The following is a 19148-nucleotide window of genomic DNA, read 5'->3' as shown; positions in this document are numbered from 1 at the left end:
ATGACAGCTCAACTTCGGTAATCTTCATATCAATGCTAACAGTGATCGGCAGTATCATCAACAGCGCCCTCTACACTACCGGGACTATGCACCTTTAACTGTGGCTGCATGATGTGACACAACTTGTACTATTCCGAACACATGTCACCTACTGCCTCATTTCCCTAAAAATGGCAGTTTCCTCATATCCAAAAATGTACTGATGCACATCCTTGACATAGAAGATATCCATTCCATTACATAAATCGTAGAAAATTAGTTCATTTCCTGACAGTAGAACTGTCATTTAACTATTTCAACATCCAATTCACTCTACTCAAACATTCTTTCATCTTTTCCTTTCATATTCCTAACTTCTCTTTGATCAAATTTGCCTGTGAGATAAGTCTACCCTCAAAGGAAGCCATTGCTCCATGCAATCATAATCAACTATGATGGCTTAGAATGGCAGACTGCACAATCTGCTGGTTGCAGTAATATCATAGCACCCCCCCCCCCCCCATCTTGACAGTACAGGAGAAAGGGAAAACTTCCAAATCCGTGGCAGCAAATGCACGATGAATGTCAGAGTTTGATCACAAGAGGGCGCCAGTGCACTTTGGAGGAATGCTCGCATTGGACTGCAGAGGAAGTGAATCTTCTCTTCTCACAACACAGTCAAAGTGACTATTTTTTTGTAAGTCTGAGGTAAGAAACTGTACATTGAACATGTAGATGCCAAAAGCCAGGCAGCTATTGATATCAACATGATGGAATGTAGTTTATCAGTGTTGAAAACATAAAGATCACTGTGGTAAACATTCTGAGGTATTTATGTCCTACTTTGAAAAAAAATAAGAAAAGAAAGAAATGTTATGTGTTTTGGATTTCCAAAATAAACTAACCTAAAACATTTGAAAAAAAAGGTACAATGAACTGTGCAGGTAATTGTCTGAGGTAATTGTTTGACATAGGAAGACTGTGTCTTTATTTTCAGATAACATTGAATACAAGAATTTGAAAAAAAAAATTACCCGTTGAAGACGAGCCCAGAGTATACTCGGGCAGGTGTCTAGGGGAAATGCGTGTTGTAGCAAAAAATGCTATTCGCTTCACTTGTACCACTCAGTATACCTCAAGCTAGCCATGTTTAACTCACCGACACTTTTCTGTGTGTGTGTTACGGGCTTTTTTTTTTTTCTGGGAGAAGAACGATCTCTATCTACCAGTTGGCACTATGGCAGGAGTTCCATACTTAACCCCCACTCAAAATTTATCCCACAGGCAGTCCTGAGTCCTGAGGTATACAGGCCTATTATGGCTGGAGTTGGGGTTTGAAATATGGTTTTTATGAATGATAGATATGGTTTTAAGAATAATAGATATTTCAGTAATCTATAGGCCCAGAGTGTAGGGGTAGGATATGGATTCAAACCCAGTTGAACAGATGTGTTGGATCCAGCCATCTGGTTATATGGCAAAACACTGTGGCCCTGGAGTAGGACATGAAATGGTGTACGTGATGACAGTCAGCATACAACATAAACTAAAAAGCACATTTTGCCTTTATCAATTTCTTCATGAATGAACGAACGAATGAACGAATGAATGAATGAACGAACGAATGAAAACATGAATGAATGAATGAATAACCAAATGATGAATAACTGTATTAATGAATCAACATGTAATAAGCTAATGAATACACAGATAAATGAGCAAATGACAAGTGAATGAATAAATGAATGAATGAACGAATGAAGAAATGAAGAAATGAATGAATGAATGAATGAACGAACACGATAAGCGAACGAACAAAAACAAACAAATAAATACATACAATAAATGAATAACATAAAGACTGGATCATCATTACCTTTCTGTGCCTTCCGGAGTAGGGAGGGGCTGCGACGGATCCTGGGCGAGGCAGCTGAGGGGAGGCTGTAGCTCCCACTCCATGGCTGGTATAGGTTCCATTGCTCCTTGTCCAGTCGTACTGTGGGACCAGGCGCCCTATGCTGGATCTCCACAGCAGACTAGTCAGCAAATGAGAGGAAAAAAAAGGGGGGGGGGGGCTCATTTTTTTTTACAGAGAAAAATGTGGTTGCATGATGTCATCTTTGATGTATGGTAAGTATTACATTATTTTGCACTGTGTAACGAAAACAGATCGTACAAATTTAGATTTGCAGAAGAGAAATATCACAGAAACCTGGATATATAGCATTTTTAATCCTTAAGTGCTTTACTAGGGCCTAAGCATTTAATTATCAATCCAAACTTAACCTTGGTTTAAAGTTAGCAAGTCCTCTTAGATGCAGCAATGTTCCTCAGTCCATTCTACAGGAAGGCCATGGTTACACAATATGGATTGAGGGGATTAAATTATTCATTCATAAATAGTTTCCGGACGTCTGTGCCAATCAGCGAACAAAGGACTTCAAGGGTTAAAGTTTGTATACAGCAAGATCAATGCAGTGTGGCAAGATGGCAAGAAAGCGTGGGATATTTTGAGAAAACTTTTCTCTTGTTCTAGTTTTGTTTTGGTTTGTTAATGAATGGCCCTAGGAAGGGGGAAATGTGGGTCAAGCACAATGAGATAATTGCCAGTTTTGATATCGCCCCTCGGAAACGAAACACAAACTGCTTACAACTCTTCTCAGGCCATTCTTTGGAATTCTGAGCCTCCATACTGCCTGATCATACATTATTAGACTGAGAGAGGGAGATCTGGCTGAAATTCTCCTCGTAGATTGGTCAGTGGTAGCCCTGACCTGCCTTTAGACCGTATCATGTCTGAAGCATGCAGATGCAAATAAACACATCAACATAAAGACATACAAAATAAAGAAGGACAAAACTCACTTCTTGTTGCTTAAGAAAGCTGTCATATTGATGTTAAAGCTGTAGCAATGGAGTTTTGTGCTCCAAATATTTGTGCAACCCAAAGACAATCTGAAGCACTGGAAGCATTGTCATTCCAGGTTTGATCAGACATGAAAACTATCTTGATCATTAAAGGACAAGTTCACCTTCATAGACATGTGGGTTGAGTGAATGCAGCAAAAGTAGTAGAACACATCAGTGAGAGTTTGAGCAAAATCGGACAATCCGTTAAAAAGTTATGAATTTTTGAAGTTTCTGCTCAGTCACGGCTGGATGAAAAGACTACTATAGCTTGTGATGTCACATGAGTACAAGGATATAAAGAAAGAATAAAGAAAATTCAACATATTTCCATTTTTCTCGCATAGCAAAAGAACACTCGACTTCTCTCTTTCAGAAGGCAGGGGGAATAATATTACCCTTAACATACGTCAGTAGCAAGTCGAAGAAATGTGCACTTTATTCAAAAAGTAAAGTTTTGTGAAATTTTGTTTTTTTATTTTCCTTATATAGTTGTACGCATGTGACATCATACACTGTAGTAGTCTTCTCTTCCAGCAGCGACTGCGCAGATACTTAAAATATTCATAACTTTTGAATGGATTGTACAATTTTCCTCAAACTTTCACTGATGTGTTCTACTAATATTGCTGCATTCTCTCAATCCTTATGTATATGAAGGTGGACTTGTCCTTTAACATGAAGCCTCATGATCCATCTAATGGCATATTGATTCCTAAATACCGCCTTCAAACTTTTGATTGGCATGAGTATACAAGCAGGGTGCTAATTAACTTTTTTTTTTTTTTTAACTACTTGCCAGTCGGGTAAGCAGATGTTCAAATTGCTGCACAATAATTGCCCGAGCATGTATTTTACTTGCCCGCAAAGAAGTCCAAAAATATACGAAAATTATACAGAAAATCAACGGCTTGATAAAACACAATCATTTGAATAAATGGCACACGTTGGTGTTGCATTGCATTGGGGCTTCTTTGCTTACCAAGCGAGTGTTGGAAAGTTGCTGAAATGAAATTAAAGTGTGTTGCATCACTTAGCAATCTTCATCTGTGGGCTCTTGTATGGTTGACTTCGTGAGCTTTGAAAGGGGGAGAAGTTAAAAAGAAGTGACTTCAAAACTTTTTGCTTGCCCAATTCGGCCAAGAATTTTTTTCTCATTGTTCCATAACACTTGCCCCAGGCAATCTGGCAAGCGCTTTTAGTACAGGTCATGTACAAGTAATAAAAATTTTGCCTAGCCCCAAGGCTACACCTGCTCCTTACCTGCTTATTGTCACAGTGGTAAAGGCGCTTCTGCTTATATTGGAGCACGATGTACTGGATCTTCCAGCGGATGAGGTGGAGGGCATCAAAGCAGGCGGGTTTGGTAAACTCCAGCCCATGCTCCTCTGTAAAGGAATCAAGATTTGAGAAGAGTAAGATGAAATTTGTAAGCTTCTGGTATCAACTATTTCTTGTACATTAAAACATATAAACTCTAAGCTGCATTTGATGCATATAATATTGTGTATCTCACCTACATTTACTTCAAATGTGTTTTTTGTTCTTAGTAGTTTTTCTAGCTTTTGTGTTGCATTAATCTAATCATCTTTAGCAGTAAATCTTAGGACTGGACTTATAGAAAGACAAATGGTGTTAAACCAACTGAGGACAAGTCCCGAGTATACTCAGGCAAGTGTTTATTTAATGGAAATGTGTGTTGCAGCAAAATCAGTCCGTCCTCAACGGGCTAATGACCCTGCCATATACTGGATTATCTGTTCTCGTCTTGTATGTCTTTGTCATAATGTTGAAGTAAGTACTTTTTTTTTCCTGTATTGTTCCTATGTTTATGCACTGGTCTTGCATTCCTTATTCATGTTTATTTTATCAGATGTGGAAATTGTAAGAAAGAAAAATAAAGTGAATCGAAGAATCATCAAAACGTATTAAAGACTGCAGGACAAATGAGGGCATAACTTAGTGGTTGTGACTAAACATCACTGTTTTATAAGAAATGCAAGAAGACAAAAAAAAAATGTCTTGCAAGATTATACTAAAACAATGAAACTGCAAAAACATTTTTGGTAGAGATTTGTGAGGGGTGTTTCATTTTCTTCACCATAATGTCTTTCTTTTTCTTTGTAAATTTTGAATTTGTTTTTAAAGTATTGTCAGAATCTGCCATAACGTATGACTCAGAAATGTGCTAATGCCACTGAACTGGAGGTGATGTGAAAACAAGAATTACCATACGATATTTTGCATTTGCAACTAAACCCTAGACATGTAAACTAAACTAAACTTAACAAAACTGGAGCAGCCATACTGAACCCCTGGTCTGAGGCCGTGTTTTTTGTTTGGGTTGATCCAGGAGTGAAATCCAAAAGTTTGACATGGGGGGGCTTAGTGACGCAAGCCTCGCACCCATTCTCCGGCCCACGCCTTCTGACTTCTTGACTTCGGGTATTGGGTATCGAGTAGATCAGAAAAGAAAAAGATGAAGTGTTTGGGGGGGGGGGTTATGTCAGTAGAAAATCCTTCCTTACACTTCAAAAGACTTCTTGTACACACAGCACTAGACTGCTTGTTCTGGGCTACTTGGGAAATTCCTGGCCAGTGTTTGCGTAGGTGTGGGGATGGTGAGTCACCGCACTCTTAACAATGGGGATGGCAAGGTGGGTTTCAAAATACCAACGGTCCAGGAGGATCCCAAGGTGCACTACACTGTATCTTGTACAGAGACACAGTGTGATATCTCAAAATATGTCTAGAAAAGCTACACAAACCCATACGTTCACATACACACAGACGTGCGTATACATACACACAGACGTGCAAACACACATACATCAATTTATCTATCCAATCCATATACTGTATAAGTGGTAATTTTCGCGAGGGTTTAATTTTCACGAATTTCGCAAATCACAGTTGGATCGCAAATTTAACAACACGCAAAATGTCGCCATACATTAGAGTAACATTGCATGCAAGATACATTGTAGCATCGGTGTCAATTCGCGAAAACAACATCTCGCGAAAATGTCTGTGACCTTCTAATTTGCGAAAATAAAAGCTTGTACAGTATATACTCAGGGTGGTCCACAACTTGAAATTTGAGCATGTTGCAAGCTCAGAATCTGAGAATATTGCAGAAATTGAATCTGCGCGGAGCGCACACGATGAGTACGTAGTACGCAATATTTTGCTGCTTATCTCTCTTTGTGCTGCTTACATTCAATGTTCTCTCTGATGTTATGCACACAAATATCTAAGTACCAGGTAGTTTGATGTTTCTTATGTTATGCACATGTTTTGCACATTTTTGTATTGGCCTACTTTTACTTTGAGCTTGTTGCAAATTCTTGAGGATGTTGCATAGCATGTTGCTGGCTTTTTAGGATGTTGCACAAGAATTTTAGCATGTTGCAGCGACATGCTAAAACCCCTCGTGGACCACCCTGATACTAGTATTCATTGATGCATACATAGAAACAGACACATAGATGCACATGTATACCTTGTTCACGTAAACTGTAGATAAATACTGTATGTATGTTGATGTGCAATATACTACAACAGTAATTTCTGTGCCCTTGACTATATCTCCTAAATTTTAAACAACTTTCTTAACATGAAAAATGGCAAAATTTGTTTGTGAGCAGTAAGTGTAAACTTTTACATTCACTCTGAAACAAAAGCAATCAGGGAAGACATCTATTTGGGCATAAATGTTTTGTGATTGTTTGCTTTGTTTTTGTTTTTGACAAAGGAATAGATTAAGTGAGCTTAAAGCATGAAAGTCTTTTTTTTTTAAAGATACAAAACACAATGTCTAATGCACCGAGTGGGATGATCATTTTCTGGGACAGTATGACATGGGAGCTTTCTCCCTCAAAGCTAGCCGAGCAGTAAGCACATTTATGAATGAATGAATGAATACCCAGTTCAATCACAAAATGTCAGATAACAGTGACCCGAACAATCATTCCATGGCCTAATTCTGCCCGGACCCCTACCATACAATGCTTGGGATTTGTTAAAAACAGACAAACAAACAGAAAATCATGCAAGCTCTGAAGTACTCAAAGTTCACAACACATTCTCAGATCGGAGAAATAGTTTCAGCTAAAAAGAAAAAAGAAGAAATAGATATACAGAGAGAGAGAGAGAAAGACAGAGACAGACAGACAGACAGACAGACAGACAGAGAGACAGAGAGAAACATAAAACTATATTGAAAAATAGAACTACCCAGGCTTATCCCTTTTTCTATCATATTCACCCAGTCATGATTCCCAAATGACAAATGTTAATTTGAGGAGCTGGCAGTGCTCAGCCCACTTTTTGGCTGCCAAGAAGTGAAAAATTGTGCCATTTACGTCAATTCCATTGTGAATTGTCGTGGCATATGTGTCACTCCGTCACCCTAATAATGACATCAATTTGGCAGGTGGGTTACTTCATCGACACCCCTGATTTATTTGGGAACTTTTCTTTTTTCTTTTCGGGGTTTTTTTTTTTTTTTTTTGGCACGTAATGGAGGCGAGAAGCGTGACCCACATTAACACTACTGGCAGCTCAACTTGTTAATTTTTTTTTTCTCCTTTTCAAAATTTGCTATTACTTGTTCCTGTACTTTGGTGTACATGAACATTGACATCAGTGTCTTTTCACATTTTCCTCACTTCAATTCCTTGTTTAAAAAAACAAAAGAAGGAAAAAAAAAGTCTTCACAATTGAAAGCCCAATTCCACTCCATATTTCAAGTTGGTCATGATAAAGGAGAAACATCAGATGGAAAGGTGTCAGTTTTATCGAAATCAGACCTGAAATAAGAGCGTGTTTCTACTGAGAGCACCTCACATCCCTGGCATCGCCACAAATTTTGTCCAACGCAGCACCTCATATTTTACGACCACTTGAGCTGTTTCTACTGAGCGATAAAATACGAGGTAATGCAAAGGTGACGTGCAAATGCGGCGATTCCGGAAGTCAGGTATTTTTAAGTCACAGATTGGGTCACGCGCGCACTGCCTGACAATATAAAATGAAATACTAAGTAACGCGGCGTAAAATCAAAGTAAGTGATGAGGGCTTAGTAATGCAATAAGTTAGGCTGTTAATCATGCGACGATGAATGCCACAATTCACATGTAACGTAATGTATAGGGCCTATAACACGTACACAAGCAAGTTGGTACAAACAAAGCAAGTTGCGAACACAGTCGCTGTGTGTACACACGTATTTTGTACACATGTGTCGAAGGAGTGTGTGCGATGAACTGAAAAGTGCGGGGAGAAATTCTAGACGTCCGATACACCACGAATTTCGCTACCCGGTGTGTTTCTACTGAGAATCGTCCTTCGCGTCACCACGCATCGACCACCTCAATAGGTGGACGACGGAGCACCTTGCATCACCTGGCATCGGCCACTACCCGATCTGTTTCTACTGAGGAAAAATTCAAGGTGTCACCACGCATCGGCCGGTATCGGCCGGCATCGGCCGGTATCACCACACATCGGCTGGCATCACCTCGAATTTTCGTCGCTCAGTAGAAACACGCTCTATGACACTGTGATTTCAGTAGCAAACATAAATATACAAATTAGATGAGATGATGTCAGAGTGCCACATGTCTTAAACTGACCTAAGCAGAAATCTCCACTACAGGCACTACATTCCCACTTCTTTTTCTTTTTTTTAACACAGGATCAGATGACTGTATTTCAGTCTAACTTTACACTGACTTTGTAATTACTTCATTAAATAATGGATCAAAATATCATGATTTCTGTAATATTTGTGTACAGATCGAGGGGAGGGTTGTGAAGTGATGATATCCACACCACCCCCCAATACTATTATGTGAAAACATGTTAAACTTATAATGTGAAAACATGTTCAACTTATAAACTGTAAAACTTTCCTACTCTGCATTTGATTTTAAGAAGAATTCTAACATTCTGTTCATCTGATAATATTCAGTACTTTGTTTGTTATAAAAATTATGCTTTAGTACAGTATGGAATTGTAATTTACTGTAAAACCAGAAATTTTCATGCACATGAAACTTTTGCGAATTGCACAGGGAACCAAACTTTGCGAAAGTGATATGCACACATTTTTTTTTTTCCGGACAATGCACTGAATGCCAGTAGAATTCGCGAAAGTTCCTTGCTGCAAAAAAACGCTGTCGACTCAAATTCATAAAAGTTCCATGCCATGAATGTTTCTGTGTTACAGTCTATGCTATGGCTTGAAGCCAGATTGTCCTAAGCTCCTGCTTACTGTTATATTTCCTGGAGTTTCAATTCTCCCCCACAGATGACCTTTCCCTTTAAACTATTTTAGGCCCTACCAAGGGAAAGAAATCAATGTGGCAAACAGTATTTCTATGTATCCAGAAGGCTTAGACTTAGAATAAGCAGAAGCTAAAACTAATCAATATGGCAGCCACTATAAAAAAAAAAAACATTTCATTTTTTTTTCTAAAATTTTCACTACGATGAGAACCAACCCGACCTCACTATACTTCCATATGTGCAAACACACAGTGTAGAAAAGCAAACATGCAGATCAAAATGTGGGTATATTAAAAAGAAAGGGGAAAACGCAGAGAAAATGGCTTGGTGAAGCAAATCCGCAAGATGTACTCAACATAGGGCCAGTATGAGATTACCAGGAGGAATTTCACACTTACAAAATAACTTCCTTGTATCATGTACTGTAAAACATGAAATTCTCACAAATTTCTCGAGGAGCCAAGATTCACAAAATTAGAATGTACGCAGACGTTCTCGTCTGTACACTTATGCACTGAATGCCAGCTAGCAATTCGAGAACTTTCATACAGGGAAAAGGGGTATCAGCTCCGATTTGCGCATATTTCACGCCGCAAATATTTCTGGTTTTACAGTAATTGCATTTCTGAAATGCACTGCTAAACATGTTAAGAGTTATGGAGAGTTCCAACTTTGATACGAGTCTCACTATAAATGCTGACAATACTGCCACATAGTAACAGCTGTGCGACAGACTCCATGGCCTGCAAACCAAAAGTATGTCTATCTGAAACTTCAATACTCATAACTGCTGAATGAAATGTCCTGTTTTTTTCAATCTCTTTCTGAGTGTATCACTAGTCTTTCAGGATTTGCTGATTCCAAATATATGTGTTTGTTTATTTGGTTGTTTGATTGTTTGTTTGTTTGATTGTTTGATTTTTTTTTGGGGGGGGGGTGGGGAGTTCCCTGTTCAGTTCAGTTCAGTTCAGTTCAGTTTTTATTTCTGCATTTCAAAATCAATACAAATCAACAAATCAACAAAATTCTTACATAGTCATTTACACAGCTAATATTCGTAACATTTGGATCTTTCATACATTTTCTTTTTTTTTTCTTTTTTTTTCAAGAACGAATATCATATATGAAAGGAAGCAATAGGAAATGATAAAAATGAAATGCAGGGGACCATCATCATAAGCTAAGCTTGACGAGGAAGATGGCCCCAGGTAAAGAGATACATAAAGAAAATCTTGCCACTCACTGAGTGGGGGGTAATTGTGCAAAGGGCACAACGAAGAGATACATAAAGAAAATCTTGCCACTCACTGAGTGGGAAGTAATTGTGCGAAGGACGTGCGGTGCAGTGCGGTGTGCATTGTGTTCGGATGAATCTTGGTTTGTACGTTTAGTGTTATTTTGTGTATCAGTGTGATGAGGTGAATGTTACTTCAGTTATGGCCGTGAACTCATTGTTTAGGGTGTTTGTTGACCAGGTGGTATGAATATTTATGTGTCAGAAGTATACTGGATTATGAGGGTGTTTTTTAGTTCTCGTTTGAAAATGTTCAACGACGTACGTTGTTTTAAATTAGGGGGTAAAGAATTCCAAATATCTGGTCCATTGTGCTTTAATGATTTTTGAGCTAAAATGATTCTGGGGTTTTCGAGATGGTAATCGGACGACTGACGTGTTGGATATGAATGAACGGTGGAATTTGGAGTGAAGAAGCCATCAAAAATTTTTGGAAGACAATTAAATGTATATTTATACATAAAAACAGCAGTTTGAAAGGTGTGAAGATCCTCAATTTTCAATGTTTTTATTAATTGCATTTCATTAATAGAATCTGTGGGGGTTTTTTCCTCTCTCTCTTTCATAATATTTCCTTTTGGAAAGAAAAAAAATCATAGCAAGATGGGATTCCCTGAACAAATACATGTAGTCCCCAAGAAGTCTGTGTATGAACACAGCCACATTCCGAAAGTCAGGTGGTCTGTTTCGGAATGGACATGATGGGCTCTTTACGGAAGCCCACATTCACCCCTCCAAGAAGAAAATCACAGAAAAAAATATTTGTACTCCTGTTCAAATCATGACAGATCAAGGGAGCCCCTATCCTGGGAAAATTGTCCAGGACACGGTGAAATTACATACTTGAGAAGCACGCTTGGTTTATTGGCACTTGAACTTTGTATGCTTAGACTTTCGCAAGAAGGCGGTATCTACATTTTATATTTTTCGGTGTTTTTTCCCCCACAGCAAGCTCCTGAGACGTCATTAAAGATTTTTCAACACAGAAAAAAAAATACATATATATTATTTTTCCATGTGGATTTTATTAGTAATAACTTCCAAACTTGAGTGAAGTGGTCTTCATTTCTATACTTCAAATGAGCAAAGGTTTGTAAGAGGAAAGGTTACCCATGATATTTTCTGTAACTTGTGTTGTAAATAGTTCTAGGTAAGGTGTTTGACTCGTCAATGGCGAAATACTGGAAGCCAAGTACTGGTAAAAATGGACTTGTTAACCCGTCGAGGACGAGGCGCGAGTATACTCGAACAGGGGTCTATGGGAAATGGGCACGGTAGCAAAATCAGACCATCGATGCTCAATGGGTTACAGATGAGGCAAATTTTTCTGTTGGGCTCTACATGGTACATAAATGACTTCATAAAAGGCTTATCCTCCTTTCCTACCCTAACCACAACCACATCCCAGCATTTTTTTAATTCTTCTTCTTTGTTTTGCTCACCATTTCTCTTATCTCCCTCCTCCTTCTCTATCCGTCTATTAAAAACAAAACATTTCAACAAGAGCATAGTTCACAATTTCTAAATGTTGACACAGGCAAAACATTGGACACTTGGTAATATACCCTCCTATCTCATCCATACATATTACTCCTGTCAAATCACATAGAAGGCTGCACTGATAGTAAATGGAGACAGAAAATTTAGACCAACATATCATTCGCTTGCTGTGGACAGCACTAATATGGGTTAAAACGTCTTTTCCTCAAAGTGGTGACCCAACATCTAATACTGGTGGTCGCGGGCCAATGGAATATGAATAATGTCAAGCCTTGCTATAAAGATATATCTATTGAATACATATGTAGCTTGCAGTGCACGTGTGATGTATTACATCATAATGTGTTTCATACTGTGCTCATCTCAAAACAATTTCAGTGCAGAGATGTGCACAAATCGACCTCCGGTTGCCACAATGTACAATGTATGTGAAATAAACATAATATGCTGTACCTTCTCAATTTATCACTCTAAAAATAGCTGAGTCTATAGGGAAAGGACATCACATTGAAAGGCAATAAAAATACCTGCAGATATGACACTGCAAGAGAAGAGTACAAGTCTTGGCCTCGGCTGACCAGCCAGCAAAGCAGAAGAATCAGATGTGTTTATTGTCATGTTTAGATTACTCCCCAATGTCAAACACTGACCCTCTGGCTCGTCCAGTTGAAATAGGTTGACCACCATAAACAAGCATTGTATCATTAGATATGATTTGTGCCCTGTTGATATTTCTACATTTGATGAGGGAGCTAGAGAGCAAGCAAAGAAAAAGAGACAGAGAGTGAGAAAGAACATAAATCAAAAATGGTTTCCCTCATATGACCTGCAAAGATGAAATAAGTTAGGGAAATTTGTAAAACAAGAATTGATCAGGGAAGCTGAATTTAAAAGTATAGTAAAATACAAAGTATCTTTCTGCAATTTCATGTGAACTACATGTATGTGCATGAGCGTTTCTGTGACACGTGTTTGTGTGATTGAATGTGTGTGTGTGTGTGTGTGTGCTTGTGTTGCATCTGTGCTATGCAAATATGTTACCATTATACTTCTTGTTAATATGTTTAAAACTTTAGTATGTTTTGTTTTATATGTTTATCCGGGACCCCTTTTTTTTACAAGCTCTGCTACTTTTGGGGTCCCAAACCATTCATTATTCTTAATGCTGTATCCTTTTGTAAAATGTCAAATGTTTAATGAATTGGTTAAATAAACTTGAAACTTGAAACTTATGCTGTTCCTAAACTGTAAAGTTTAGGTCGAAAACTTAACTCTCAATGATTAGCTCCACTCATTAATTCATGATGCGGGTTCACCTGGCACCTAAACTTTAAGTTACAACTTACACGAGCAAATCCCACTCAATGATATTACACTGGAAGTGCAGAGTCTTTGCTAGATGACCTTATACCCATACAAAATAGCACTGCTGCAGGTTGACCCGGATGCAAATGAGAAGCGAGGTTCATGCTAACTCACAAGCTCGTTGATTATTTGGTCCACATGGAGCGAAACTACGAGTGGGGACCCCCCCCCCCCCCATGGCTCGTGGAGAGAGCGTAAACCCTAAGATGTCTTGTGGATCTAATCATCGACTAAACTTTAGGATTGCTAACTTTCGAGTGCGTCCACTCAGTGCTAAACTACAAGCTAATCATCGAGGGTTAAATTTTCGATCTAAACTTAAAGGGGCATAGTCCCGGTAGTGTAGATGGCGCTGTTGATGCTACTGCCGATCACCGTTAGCATTGATACGAAGATTGCCGTAATTGAGCTGTCATCAAGAGTAAAGCGCGTAGGTGTTGCTAAGTAACGTTGCCTTCGTTGTCTTCTCTGCGCATCACGCAGTCTGCAGTAATGCCAGGATGCGTGCATATGTGCTTCTTATTATGACATCACAAAAGAAATTTGCTAAAGCTGTCATCCCCCTGAGCGGAATCATGAGCCGAACTGTGATCGGACCACTGACACAGTGGATCGGACTTCTTCGGACTCGGGAAAGTGGGCCAAAGCGTAAGCGCCCAAGAGAAGTCGATAGCATAGGTCTCTATAGGAATCTTGCGCCGTGCGCCCGCGTACGCATTTGACTAAAACACGGGGACCATGCACCTTTAAAGTTTAGGAAAAGCGTGTGAACCTAACCATAGTCTACACACTACAGTCTGTATGTTGTTATTTTGTTTTGTTTTTTGAACAGATGTACTATACTGGTATGTACAGATCTGCACATAAGACAAATCATCACCAGAATTGCTCACATTCTAACTCTTTCAATAATTCAGTGTAACAAGGCCACTGCTGCTCCATCCCAGGACATATCTACAATCCTCCTCCCTCGAAGGCAGTGTTCCTCTTTCCCTAAGACTCCCCAACATCCGCCGAGACAGGTGGCAATTGGCACCGAGAAAAAGCATCTGCTAAACTTGTGACAACACTTGCATCTCCCGGCATTGATAAATGAGACTCTTCCACAGCAGATTTCCCATATTCATTGGTGGTGCTTTCTTTCATTTGTGGAAGAAAAAAAATATATGAGGTTTCCATCAGTTGCTGTTAAATTGATAAAGCTGATAGAGCAAAATAAATGTGGATTGGAATGCAAGTGACATGTTTTGACATCAGAACCATGTTCTCACCTGCACTGGGTCAATGAGTGTTTTGAGAGCACTGTGTGGGGGCCCCAGTTATATTTTGAACATGGCGGTCACTGTACTTTGTATCCATTGAGTCCTCATGAAACTTCAACATTAAAGGGATGGTTTAGTTTTGGGTGAGGTGAGAATTCAGCTTTTAGCTTTTTGCAAGATATTTTGAAACCACTTCTTGAAATGTTAAGAAGCCTTCAATCAACGCTCTTTCATATTTCATAAGAGGTTTCTCATTACATATATATAACAAAAAAATCATCAACAAAAAACGCTGGAAACGTCAAACTCAAACCCATTCTCAACCGAAACTGTGCCATCCCTTTAATATTCCCGAGTGGTAATATAAGGAGAGGTGGTGGATGCATAAGGAAGCTAAATTTCACAGGGAAGCTTTAAATCTGCCTTTCAAAAAAATATTTTGGAGTCAAGAGGGGCCTGAACTTTCTATCCTAGCAGAATCTTCATCACAGGCAAAATGGCCCCCCCAAAAAATATTCCATCTCTAGATGGCTTTCAATGTTTGTGTGTCCAAAGAAATGGGACATTGGTCAATTCCAAGTAACATGAGTTGTAAGCTGTCATTATCACTGGCAAAACAATTTTTGTTAATACACAATCTCAGTGACATTTTGACATGGTTGGCATGTGTGGTCCATATGTGTAAGAATGCTGCTACGTCAAATTTTCGCAAAAGAAACATTTACCTGTACGCCCATTATCCGCTGTACATCATATGAATTGACATTTTTGCACATCTTCACAAATAACCAAACTCAATAATCCCTTACAGTTTTGGGAGAACTTTGGAATGCCTTTACAGAATGTGAGAGGCACAAAGGACATGAAGTTTTACATTCAAGTGATTCTTAAAAAAAAAAAAAAAAAAAAAAAAAATATATATATATATATATACATATATATATATATATATATATATATACAGAGAGAGAGAGAGAGAGAGAGAGAGAGAGAGTCAAAAGGGGCCAGAGATTTCAATTTTAGCAGAATCTTTGTCAGCCAGGCAAAATGACAAACATATCTATAGGGTAAGCAGACATATGCATGGACCACACACAACATGCACTGTATTGGGGGGGGGGGGGGGGGGGGGGGGGGGGCAAGGGACCAAAAATAGAACAATTTGGAGTATATATATTGTATGTTTGAAACTGATGCGGAATTAGAAAAACTTGAATGTTTCAGATGAGAAATATATTCCCTGGTGGCCACATGAAACCTCTCCTAGTCATTCCCCGACATTGATGGACAGCTAGCTGGTTAGAGGAGGAGGAGGAGGAGGAGGAGGACAAGGATTCATATGATGCAAGAAACCACATCATCACGGGATGGATTCTGACATAGACAGATGAGAACTTTCAAAACTGTCTCGTTACTCGACCCGTTTCACTCGCAGATTTCAATCATCTCTTTGCTTCTATTTCACTGTCCAAATTATACCGAGAATTTTTTTTTTCCTCTCTCTTTTTTTTTTCCCCCCAAAGCAAATGTTTTGATGAATATATGATTTCTGTAGATCACAGTCCAGGATGACATTTACAAACCACTTGTGGACTGTTCTGTCCACACCCTCTCGTTAACTCTGGGGTCTCGCAAAATGTCGTCCTGAGATTTCCGCTGCACATTCCAGCGCGTGTGTCGTGTGTGTCTCAGATATGTTTTTGTTTGTGGGAGAAAATCCCGCAGTTTTATCCGCGCTCTATCAATGTCAGTTCTGAGCAGCATTACAGGCAAAACTAAGTCACCCATTAGATTCTGACAAGTAAAGTGAGAATATGTGGTTCAAATGAGACATTTTGATAAAGTGTATTCATTTGAAAGCTGTTTCTAAACGCTCTTAAGAAAATAAATCTTCAATAAAGGGAAATACGTAAATGTCTCTATACTCGAGTGCTAGAGATTTCTGAAATTTGGTAGTGTGAAAACCAATGTGAGAGATTCCCTGAAAAAAAATATATATATCTATATTCTCACTGCATTCAAACTTCACTGCACAACTCTGTATTTTGTATTAGCAGCTTTCAATGGACAAAGGGATTTGGGAATTATGATCAGCGGTGTTTTTAATAGATGAAGATTTAAGTACTTTTTGACATTCCATTGATATTTTATGCAGTATGGCTGCAAATAATGAGAAAGAATTTGGTAAAAACATCCATTCATCTCCAAGTGGAAATCAAACAAATAGACAAAACCATGCCTGGTATTAGTGTCCTTCTGCTTCTTACAGGGAAAGATTCCCCAAACATGTATGGATTTAGAGAATGCAAGAAGATGAGCAGAACACTAAAACATTTGTCATATGTCCTAAAGGAATGATTTTTATTTGTGAAATTCCCTTTAATAGTATTCTTTAAACTGTTTCATCACATCATGAATTTCCCCAAAATCAAGTAAATGAAAAATTAATAATTCATACCACTTTTGGATGGATTGCCCAATTTTCTTCAAACTTTTATGATATAATCCCTTCATTATCAGAATCTAGAACTATTGTAATACAACTCACTAAATAGAGTACCATGGACTCCACACTTCTAAAGTTAACACGACACACACACACACACACACACACACACATACCAGGGAATAATTTTTCTGGAATCACATCATAATTTGCTACACATTTTTTATATGATTGCTGAACAAAATTTCTTGTGTGTAGCAGGTTTCTTTCATGGAACTGTCCATAATTTTGTTAAAAGTATTTTTCCATTGATCAAAACTGTTAATCAAATCTAAAAAGTAAAAATTATTCCCTGCATACACACACATGCACACAAAATATGTGTAGAATATGAATCTGCATAAGCCACTTGGTTAGGATGTGCCTTATCGGTGGACAAACAGATTCGAGTGTGCGCAAATATTTGTAAGTCGTGAATTTCTAATCGTCACCGGATCTAAGCTGCTTCAGGCAATGGGCTGTGCATTCACACTTGTCCAGGCTTTTCTCTATCTTTTTTTTTTAATGTCTGGAATACATCAAACAAAATGGTGTTTGCATCTGATTGAATTCCAGCCCTCACAGAAGAGCATCAGACTGCAAAGCCTCTAGATTTCGTCCGATATTTGGCAGAGAATTAGTAGAGAACATGCTATGGTGTTCACCTTGCTGAGTGCGGGAGTAACCAGCTGTAGTTTATTCCCTCTCGTTATTTGATCAGATTAAAACTAAAGAAAGGGAAAAAAGTGTAGGCAACTGCAAAACTTAGCTTTAATCAGACAGCACTGCAAGGAATGAAAACCGCACTGGTGGGTCATCATTACTTGATATCGAGTTAAAATAGTTGATAGTTGAAGGATGATCCTTTGCTGTTATGATTACTCGACAGCAAGAACAATCATGGCCACAAAGTTAAACTTTCTCAAACTTCACTGAATTTTCTGGAATCATTATGAATCTATAGGAAAACCTATTCAAATAAAAAAGAAAAGAAAAGAAAAAAGATCGAACTAAATATTGGTACATGGTTGGTTGCCCATGGTTACCATCAATTTCATGGTTATTTGAACACATCATTGATTACGCTTAATCAGCACTTGAGATATACCATGGCCATATTACTAGAGAGATGGCCACAACACTTCAGGAGGTCAAGTTTTTGACTGGTCACTCTCATCCATGAGTGGTCAAGTCTACCGCTTGGGCGGCTTCATCCTGATACTTAATCTTTTTAGCTGCAGTTAAAGGGAAACTCCACACTGATAACAATAGAGCCACTCTCATTGCAAAGATTTCGAAATTTTGGTCGTGATCCTGTTTGCATCTTTTTGATTCAGCTTTCTCACTGTAAAAAAAAAAAGAAGAAACTTTTTGGTTAGCAATCCTGACCGGGATCCAATGTATTAAACACATATTTTATTTTGAATGCAATGAGAATGGCACTACAACAGTCAAACATACAGGATACTGACATTTGTATGAATTATCATATAAAATGGGGCAAAAATATGAAAGATAAGGAATTCTGAAGTATGACATGTATTCAAAAAGATTAAAGTACACAAGGCAATGATGTCACTGCTTAAAACCCTCCAATTAGACAATCGGATCCTACATAAAGATGGTGGAAATCATTCTCTTTAAATTGATATTTCAGCACAGTATTTTAAACTCCTTGCTATTTAAAACAGTCATAACTGCTACAATGTTGCAACTTCAGAACTAGTTGATGTGCATGATTCTTCCCGTATTAATGTCCCATGAAAGAAACCAGTGACAATTTGAGTACATGTGATAAGGACACTTGTGAGGCCAATAATCATCTCTAATTTTTTTGTGTGTGCAACCATGACTGATGCATCCACTGAGCATGGAAAAACCATGTAAAAAAGAAGAAGAAAAAAAAAAAGAAATCTTCTTTGTTGTCTGGTTGAAATGATAATGTGACTGCTGTTTTTACAATACTGATCACAGTTACAATGTACCTTGCACATGAGGCCTAGTCACACATAACAATTCATGGTTTTCGGATGCAAACATCAATATTGTTTGCCAACATTCACAC

At 38.4% G+C, this 19148-nt stretch overlaps 1 protein-coding gene across 1 annotated transcript in view; it reads right to left on the bottom strand.

The window, feature by feature from the left end:
* Positions 1 to 19148, bottom strand: part of LOC139722018 (uncharacterized) — a 105581-nt gene that overhangs the window by 53411 nt on the left and 33022 nt on the right. The window contains exons 2-3 of the mRNA XM_071633345.1: positions 4150 to 4274; positions 1856 to 2015 (exon numbers count right to left, since the gene is read on the bottom strand). Of these exons, the coding sequence (XP_071489446.1) occupies positions 1856 to 2015; positions 4150 to 4274 (285 nt within the window). The remainder of the gene's footprint in view (positions 1 to 1855; positions 2016 to 4149; positions 4275 to 19148) is intronic.

Source organism: Diadema antillarum, unplaced genomic scaffold, assembly GCF_040938485.1.
Source record: "Diadema antillarum isolate AM-2024a unplaced genomic scaffold, OU_Dant_1.0 scf00000155, whole genome shotgun sequence".
Classification (NCBI taxonomy): Eukaryota; Metazoa; Echinodermata; class Echinoidea; order Diadematoida; family Diadematidae; genus Diadema; species Diadema antillarum.
Note: the sequence above shows the minus strand (reverse complement) of the source record. Positions and strands in the feature narration are given on the sequence as shown.